The following is a 9,502-nucleotide window of genomic DNA, read 5'->3' on the forward strand; positions in this document are numbered from 1 at the left end:
GTGCTGATGGAACTCTCCCTCAAAGCTCGGCTGGATCGGAGTTCGAGGGACGTCATCGAGCTGAACGTGTGCTGAAGTCGGAGGTGCTGTACGTTTGGTACTCGGATCGGTCGGATCGTGAAGACGCACGACTACATCAACCGCGTTGTGCTAACGCTTCCGCTTTCGGTCTACGAGGGTACGTGGACACACTCTCCCCTCTCGTTGCTATGCATCATCATGATCCTGTGTGTGCGTAGGAATTTTTTTGAAATTACTACGTTCCCCAACACGTACGTCTTCACGATCGACCGATCCTCAGCACTGAACGTACGGCACCTCCGCATTCAGCACACGTTCAGCTCGGTGACGTCCCGCGAACTCACGAGCCAGTAGAGCTTCCGGGAAGAGATTCGTCAGCACGACGGCGTGGTGACGGTGATGATGATGCTACCGACGCAGGGCTTCGCCTAAGCACCGCTACGATATGACCGAGGTGGATTATGGTGGAGGGGGGCACTGCACACGGCTAAGAGATCAATGATCAATTGTTGTGTCTTGGGGTGCCCCCGTGCCCCCGTATATAAAGGAGCTAGGGGGGAGGCGGCTGGCCAGGAGGAGGGCGCGCCAAGGGGGGAGTCCTACTCCCACCGGGAGTAGGACTCCTCCTTTCCTAGTAGGAGTTGGAGAAGGGGGAAGGAGGAGAGAGAGGGGAAGGAAAGGGGGTCGCCCCCCTCCTTGTCCAATTCGGACTAGAGGGGGAGGGGGCGCGCGGCCTGCCCTGGCCGCCCCTCCTATTCTCCACCAAGGCCCAATAGGCCCATTATACTCCCCGGGGGGTTCCGGTACTCCGGTATATGTCCGAAACCTCCCGAAACACTTCCGGTGTCCGAACATAGTCGTCCAATATGTCGATCTTTACGTCTCAACCATTTCGAGCCTCCTCGTCATGTCCGTGATCATATCCGGGACTCCGAACAACCTTCGGTACATCAAAACACAAAAACTCATAATACCGATCGTCATAGAACTTTAAGCATGCGGACCCTACGGGTTCGAGAACTATGTAGACATGACCGAGACATGTCTCCGGTCAATAACCAATAGCGGAACCTGGGTGCTCATATTGGTTCCTACATATTGTACGAAGATCTGTATCGGGTCAAACCGCATAACAACATACGTTGTTCCCTTTGTCATCGGTATGTTACTTGCCCGAGATTCGATCGTCGGTATCTTAATACCTAGCTCAATCTCGTTACCGGCAAGTCTCTTTACTCGTTCCGTAATGCATCATCCCGCAACTAACTCATTAGTTACATTGCTTGCAAGGCTTATTGTGATGTGCATTACCGAGAGGGCCCAGAGATACCTCTCCGACAATCGGAGTGACAAATCCTAATCTCGATCTATGCCAACTCAACAAACACCATCGGAGACACCTGTAGAGCACCTTTATAATCACCCAGTTACGTTGTGACGTTTGGTAGCACACAAAGTGTTCTTCCGGTATTCGGGAGTTGCATAATCTCATAGTCACAGGAACATGTATAAGTCAGGGAGAAAGCAATAGCAGTAAACTAAATGATCAAGTGTTAAGCTAACGGAATGGGTCAAGTCAATCACATGATTCTCCTAACGATGTGATCCCGTTAATCAAATGACAACTCATGTCCATGGCTAGGAAACTCAACCATCTTTGATTAACGAGATAGTCAAGTAGAGGCATACTAGTGACACTATGTTTGTCTATGTATTCACACATGTATTATGTTTCCGGTTAATACAATTCTAGCATGAATAATAAATATTTATCATGATATGAAGAAATAAATAATAACATTATTATTGCCTGTAGGGCATATTTCCTTCACATACCTATAGACTACATCGTGTGAACACACACTAAAATGTGTCTATATACATCCAATTCAGAAAAAGCTATAACATCTTATACCTCTATTCAAAAGTTCGTCCGATTAACCAGTTAACTTGTCGATTAATCCCTACTCATAGGGTCACCGAGTAACCGGTAAACTAATCAATCATCTGAGTAATAGATTAACTTGCCGATTAACCTATTAATCCCCTACTCGCTAGCCAATCGAGCAGCTACCAGTTAATGATTTCCTCAACAATGCTTATACCACTAGAAATTTCTCTCAAATATGATTTTTAAAACCCCTTCCCATATAACTAATTAACAAATTCTTACAATCATTCGTTGCAGCATTAGCCACGCAGGGCGCAACACTATTATAAATCTCATCGTTTAACCTATTATCAAAACTAAACCTATCTCATACGCCACCACATTAGCGTGTCGAAGCTCCACTTCATCGGCAGAGGTACAAAACCCAATAAAGTCACACGATGATACAATCACTACACCAAGATGATTTCTAGCCACAACCCCCATGCTAGCTGTGCTAATGCTCTCCACAAAATTAGCATCAACATTGATCTTAATATACTTAGAGGAGGGAGGCTGCCAATGCACAGTGTACTTTATCCAAGAATTACCGGACCTCAAGCCATCCGCCAACCTCTAAAATATGATTTTGATATTATAATTTCTGTGATATATAACTAATATTTGTGGTGTTAAATTCATGATCAAAGTTAACCTTAAAATACATTTAGATCTTATAAACCCGAACATAGTAGATCAAATAAGTGAACTGGAAGTATGAGTTTGATAACTATTGGGAAAGGGGTATGTATTTGAAAAATGAAGTAATGTAGAAATTAGATATGAGATGTTTCATTTAGTCAGAATCCACAGTTTGGTCACTAACATGTACTAGCTGTGGAATTTGAGAGACACTTATGCTCGAAATCATGGCTGGAACCCTTGAAGCAGTAGGCTGGAGATGTGGTGGTGTTAGCTGAGCTGGAGAGTCTCATCATTATATTAGGCCTTGATCAACCATGTAACAAAATGTTTTAGATACATGTGGAGTTTTCATGTTTATTCCTGCTGGTATGGTTTTGTGGTTTGTGGCATGTTGAAAGGATCAATACGCTCAACTAGAGGGGGAGGGTGAATAGGAGACTACAAATTTTAAGCTTAGTTGCCAATTTTAGGGTTAACCGAATAATAGGATTCACTAGAAATGCAACCAGGTGAACACAACCTATATGGCCAGCGAACTTAAAGCAAGGTGTGCTAGGCAACAATCTAGATAGCAAGCCAACAAAGCATACAAAGTAAAGTAAGGTGCGTGGAAGGATTAACCAGAAGTGAAACGATGACACAAATTTTATTCTGAAGTTCAATCTTTCTTCGGGAAGAGATAATCTCCGTTGGAGCGGTGCCGGAGCCAAAGCTTCTCGAATGTCATAGAAGACTCACCATATTCTCCTCGAGTCGCCCCCAATGGACGAGCCTCGAATCACTCAGGGGTGATGTTGAAGGCGACCACCACACCTTTACGTATGTCTCCAGAGCACACCATAAGCAAGGAAGCTTTCGGAGGATCCTCTAACCGTCTAGGAGCCCAAGCTCCAAGAGTAATGATGTTCCATAAGTATTTGGAATCAATTGTAGTCCTTTCGATAACTAAGAGAGTCGAACCCAATGAGAAGCAGAAGGAATTGATAAGCGGTTTTTAGCAAGGTATTCTTTACAAGTACTATAAGAAAGTTTTGATAGATAGTTTGATAACAAGATAATTGGTAGCAAGTAACAAAAGTAGCAAGGTGCAACAAGTGGATCAATCCTTAATTGTGCTAAGGACAAGCCAGTGATATTCTAATAGTGATTAAAACGCTCTTGAGGACACAAGAGAATATTGTCGAGTTACTTTCATCGTGATTCATCAATGTAGCATTCATTGTTTTAATAAGTGTTATGTGTGTGGACCGGAGCTAAGGTACTTTTTTTACACGAACAAACACCTACTTATGATTATACCCTCCATGCAAGCATCCGCAAATACAAAAAAGTAATTAAGATAAATCTAACCTTAAACGTATGGATCCAAAGCAGCCCCTCATAGAACAATTCATAAACTGGGGTTTAGATTTCAGTCACTCCCGCAACCCATCATCTACAAAACTAATTTCACGATGTCTTTCCCTAGGCCCAAAGATGGCAAAGTAACATGTAGTCGACGTTCACACAACATCACTAGAGGAAGAGCAACACAACATAATAATACCAAAACATTGTACGGTGATCAACTTCACATGATTACTTATAATAAGACTTCTCTCATGTCCTCAAGAACAAAATAGAACCACTCACAACTCATGACATTGAACATGTTCAGCGGGTATAAATATGAGTTTAACAATCTAAACACATGGATCTTTTACCAAGTAAATCAACTAGCATCAACTACAAGATGTAATTAACACTACTAGCAACCCGAGGTACCAATCCGAGGTTTGATACAAAGATTGAATACAAGGGATGGACTAGGATTTATAGATGAGATGGTGCTGGTGAAGATGTTAATGAAGATGAGGTCTCCCACGATGAAAGGAGCATTGGTGATGACGATGGCTTCGATTTCCCCTTCTCAGAGGAAGGTTTCCTCAGCAGAATCTGCCGAAGAGCAAAAGTGTTCCTACCCTAGTTCTGCCTTGAGACGACAGTGGCTGGTCCCGAAAGTCTTCTCTTTTTTTCTAGGGCAAAAGGCTTCATATAAGGGAAGATCTGCAGTGGGTCTATGTGGGCCCCACAAATCTGGGTGGCACGACCTCGGGGGTGGCCACATGCCCCAGGGCTTGTGGGCGCACCCGAGGCTCTTTCTCTGATACTTTTTATTTTTAGTATTTTTCATATATTCCAAAATAAATGGTCGTAAATTTTCACGTCATTTTGAGCCCGGGAGAATTGGTATCTCTGCGGTAGCTTTTCAAGGCCCGAATTCAAATTGCCGATAATCCCTCTCTGTTGGTGTATCTTGCATTTTAAGAGAGAAAAAACATTAGAATTGCATCATAATATGAAATTCGTAACACGTAAGAGAGAAAAGGCATTTTACGAATTATCTTGCAAGGTAATTCGTAACAAGTAACAATAGTAACAAGAGTGTAACACGATAATTCGTAACAAGTAATAAGTAACAATAGTAACAAGAGTCCATATTTAAAAACTCATTTTTTCTGGAAAAACAAAAATTCCAGAGCGAAATGGAGAAACTAAAGAAAAGAAAAGGAAATCATGTAAAAAACTTCTCTCAAATACAAACTTGATAATATACTTTTTTGTGATATATAATCAACATTTTTTTTGCTTAAATAGATTGTCAAAATTAATCTTAAAATACATGTAGGTCTTATAAACCTGAACAAAATAGACCAAATAAGGGAACTACAAGCATCGTTTGGCACCTATAAAAAAGTGAACTGAATTTAAAAATGGAGTTGTCGAGAGATTGGACATCGGATGTGTCGTATTTCTATGCCGTTTGGTCTCGAACGGGTACTGATTGTGGAAGTGAGACTTCTTTTTCGATTAATGTGGAAGAGAGATTATTATTGACTAACTTTATTCTGAGAACGATTGATCTTAGTAACGAAGATCTTCCTATCATCCTTCATCATACTAGCCAAGGAATAACAACACAAGTTGTAATGAAATGGTGGGACTTCTAGGATCTAAACTCTTTACATCCAATCCCTCCGAAAATATCATTCCCTCCATTCTTATATACTCCCTCTCTCTATCTATGAAGTTGCTCGCCTGCTGCCACACAACTTCATAGTTGGTTCAAACCAGGTGAGTCGAGCAAGTCACTGTCTTACTCAATGACTTGCACAAGACGGAGAAAATGTCGTTAGGAGTTACAGTATTATTTTTCTCTCTTGCAAGTCCGTTATGTACAACTATAGCTGTATGCTTTTTTTTTTATCTCAATAAAGCAGTTTGTGTTCTTTAAAAAAAAGGAAGTGTCTTACCAATGACTTGCACAAGACGGAGAAAGTGTTATTATTTGAAATCCAGCTTTAAGGATATTAAAAGAAAACAGTGCTACACCCACTGGACGGTGGAAACTATGAGATCCAAGTAACAAGAAAATCTCTAGCAAATATGCAAGTGCCCCCCAAAAAATTGCTGACACCTAGGAAAGCTGTATTAGTAAAATTAAAGAGAATCATGACCAGGTCGAAAAACATCTGCCCAACGAAAATCTACACAAAGACATCCATGCGGGGATAAATATGCAGGGCGAAGAGGCTAAGCAGCTTCGCCCCGACGACGCGCAAGTCAGGTCCTTTTATAATCACGACGTAACCATAGCTCCCTTCGTCATTCTGCATCACAATAACTAACGGAACCACAGCAGCTGTTGAGTGAGAGAATGGAGTGTGCCGTGGAGCTGCAGCCGGCACTCCCGGCAGTGCCAATGGATCAGCCCGGCCAGCCAGAGGCAGCATCTCTGCACCCGGCAATGGCGCAGGTGCAGTCGGCAAAGCCGCCCGTGCAGCCATGGGAGTACAGCCTGCGGAAGTACCTCCTGCTGCTGGCCACCCTGGTGGTGACCGTCACTTACACCGAGGGGTTCAACCCGCCCGGAGGTGTCTGGCAGGCCGCCCACGATGGCCAACCTGCCGGCGACCCCATCATCCGCTACACCCACTACCACCGCTACCTCGCCTTCCTCTACTGCAACGCCGCCGCCTTCGCAGCGTCGCTCGTGGTCATCGTCCTCATCCTCATCCTCGCCATCCGGCACGACAAGAAGGGGAAGGACAGCCAATGGGTTGTCGTGCCCCTCCGGCTAGTCATGGTGCTGGACCTGCTCAGCCTCATGGGCGCGTACGGCGCCGGTACCTGCCGCGACAAGATTTCAATCTTCTACTTCGCGGTACTTGTGGCCATCGTCTTCCTCTACATCCTCGTTCTCAAGTTGATGGACTGCTGGGACAAGAACTCCGATTCTAGTGCCGGCATGATTCCTGCCCTCGTCGCCAGCTCCGTAGACGGGATGCCCGTCAACATGGGCTCCGACTCCGGTGCCACGACTCCCATTCCCAATCCTGACTCCGGCACGAGTCCCGGCCCTGTCGCCAGCTGGGATGGCGGGATGCCCGTCTCCAACGACAACACCGGCTCCGACGACATCATGCCCGCTCCCAATCCTGACTCTAGCACTGACACGATTCCGGCCCCCATCCTCGGCTCTGACCCGGACACTGTCGACGAACGGTTCCGCGACCGCAAGGCCCTGAAGAAGCTGAAAGCCGAAGAACGGCTCCGCAAGGTCCTGATGCTTCTGGCTACATTCGCGGTGAGCATCACGTACGTCGCCGGGCTGAGCACGCCGGGCGGCTTCTGGGACAGCACCGGGGGCAGCCACCACCCAGGCGACGCCATCCTCAAGGACCAGCACAGCCCACGCCTGACGGTGTTCTTGCTCTGCAACACCACGGCGTTCGTGGCATCCCTGCTGATTACCATGCTGCTCATCATCGACGGCAAGAAGCTCCGCAAGAAGAAGACGACTCGGTCCCGCATGCTCTGTGGGTGCATTGTGGTCGCCCTGGTCGGCCTCGTCGGCGCATACATCGCCGGCAGCTGCAGGGAGATCGATACCACCGCCTACGTGGCCAGCTTGGTCGGCGCCGTTCTGGCAATAGCACACATCATCCTACTCTATGGTATCTACACTTCAACGCAACAGACTGAAGAAATTCAGCAGACTGATGATAATGTCAGGTAAGGAGCACATACGTATTATCCTCTTCTTCCTTTCCTGTCTGCAAACTGAACTGTGTTTCCTATGTTCGTAGCAAAACTGTTTCTTCCATTCTCTGCAAACTGAACTGAACTATGTTTCTTCTTCTCTGCAGTACAATACAGTGCAGTGGCAAGGAGGTTCTGGACAAGGCTCGCTCTCTTGTTCTACTGCTTGCCACTCTTGCCGCCGCCATCACCTACACAGCGGGGTTGAAGCCACCGGGAGGGCTTTGGCAGGACAACACCAAGGGGAACATGGCCGGTGACCCCATCCTTCTCACAACCAATGCTAGCCGATACAAGGCCTTCTTCTACTGCAACTCGGTTGCCTTTGTGGCCTCCTTGGTGGCCATTGTCCTAGTCCAGATGGAAATTCTGGTCAAGCATCACGTGCTGGAGGCAGCCATGATACTCGACCTGTTTGGCCTCATCGGTGCATATGCCGCCGGGAGCTGCCGGGACGCGAACAACTCCATTTACGTCATGGCTTTGGCAGGCCTCGTCCTGGTCTATGTGGTGATCCATGTTATCTTCTTCACGCTGGACCACGAGGACAAACACCATGGCGACCAGGCAAATCAGTTGCTGGAGAAGAGGCGCAAACGGCTGCTCCTCTTCGCGATCTTGGCTGCGACCATTACCTACCAAGCCGGCCTCACCCCTCCTGGTGGCTTCCTGCTCCAGGATGACAAGCTCGGGCACCAGGCTGGCGACCCGGTCCTCTTGTACAACTTCCCACGTCGCTACAAGGCATTCTTCTACTGCAACTCGGTGAGCTTCATGCTTTCCATCTCCCTCATCCTCCTCCTGGTGAACCCCAATCTATACAGGCCAGCCATACGAAGCAATGCGCTATCTGTTTGTACGGCGGTGGGCTTGTTTTGTTTGATGGTGGCCTACGCCGCTGGAAGCACCCAACACCTCAAGACATCCATCTACATCTTTGTGTTGGTCGGTGCGGTCCTCTTCGTTGCAGCTGGACTGCTGCTAGTATTTGCGCTGAGGGAGCAAAACAATAGTGACAATTCAGCAGTTGCCGCGCCATCCATATCCCATGAACAGGAGGAGGAAGAAGAAGAAAGAAACAAGGAGGAAGAAAGGAAGAAGCACGCGAGGCGCAAGTACCTGATGCTGCTAGGAATCTTGGTGGCAAGCGTTGCCTACCAGGCCGGCCTGGAACCGCCCGGCGGAGCATGGCAGAGCAGTGGCAATGGATATGAGGCGGGCGATCCGGTGATGCATGATATCAGGAGGCCTCGGTACCTCGTCTTCTTCTACAGCAACTCCTTTTCCTTCGTGGCTTCCATTGTTGTCATCATGATGTTACTGCCGCACTGGCTGCCAAACGAGAAGAAAGAAGAATGGGAGAAATGGTCGTTGAGGGTGATGAACTGGACGATCCTGCTGGATTTGGTCACTCTCCTAGTGGCATATGCAGCCGGCTCCAGCAGGGGGTGGAAGACGTCTGTGTATGTCGGCACGCTCATACTTGCCGTTCTGGGCTACTTTGCAATCCATATGACGCTGTCAATATGGTCTGATCGCTGCCATCGCCATCGTCTTCGCCGTGAGAGGCTTGAGGGCAGCCAAGAAAATCGTCGAGTGTGATTCGCTATTGGTGCGCTCAGTGGTATGCTCTAGCTAGCTGTCCCCGTTTCTAGATTCCTAGTCTAGTTGATGTAGTTGGATAAACCTGCTTCCCAGTTGGAACATGCCTACATTGTTTGTCCACTCACTAGGCAGGTGCGTGTATCTTAATCAACTGATGATGCAAGGTAGGTGATGCTTTTTATTTTTTTGGAAGATCCGGTGATGCTTCCTGATCCTATC

The 9,502-nt window shown here is 46.9% G+C and overlaps 1 protein-coding gene across 1 annotated transcript; it reads left to right on the plus strand.

Moving 5' to 3' along the window:
- Positions 1–5,885: 5,885 nt before the first annotated feature.
- On the plus strand, positions 5,886–9,280 carry LOC123142719 (uncharacterized). Its single transcript, XM_044561495.1, has 2 exons — positions 5,886–7,651; positions 7,786–9,280. Exons 1-2 carry the CDS (start codon positions 6,294–6,296, stop codon positions 9,278–9,280), a joined length of 2,853 nt encoding a protein of 950 aa, XP_044417430.1. The 5' UTR covers positions 5,886–6,293.
- The last annotated feature ends 222 nt before the right edge of the window (positions 9,281–9,502 follow it).

The sequence above is a fragment of the Triticum aestivum genome, chromosome 6D (assembly GCF_018294505.1).
Source record: "Triticum aestivum cultivar Chinese Spring chromosome 6D, IWGSC CS RefSeq v2.1, whole genome shotgun sequence".
NCBI lineage: Eukaryota > Viridiplantae > Streptophyta > Magnoliopsida > Poales > Poaceae > Triticum > Triticum aestivum.

What these genes read in the sequence shown, in the direction of transcription:
- LOC123142719 (XM_044561495.1), top strand. Translation starts at nt 6,294, where the DNA reads ATGGAGTGTGCCGTGGAGCTGCAGCCGGCACTCCCGGCAGTGCCAATG. An exon ending in CAGACTGATGATAATGTCAG is followed by an intron (nt 7,652 to 7,785) that starts GTAAGGAGCACA and finishes TCTTCTCTGCAG; the next exon opens with TACAATACAGTGCAGTGGCA.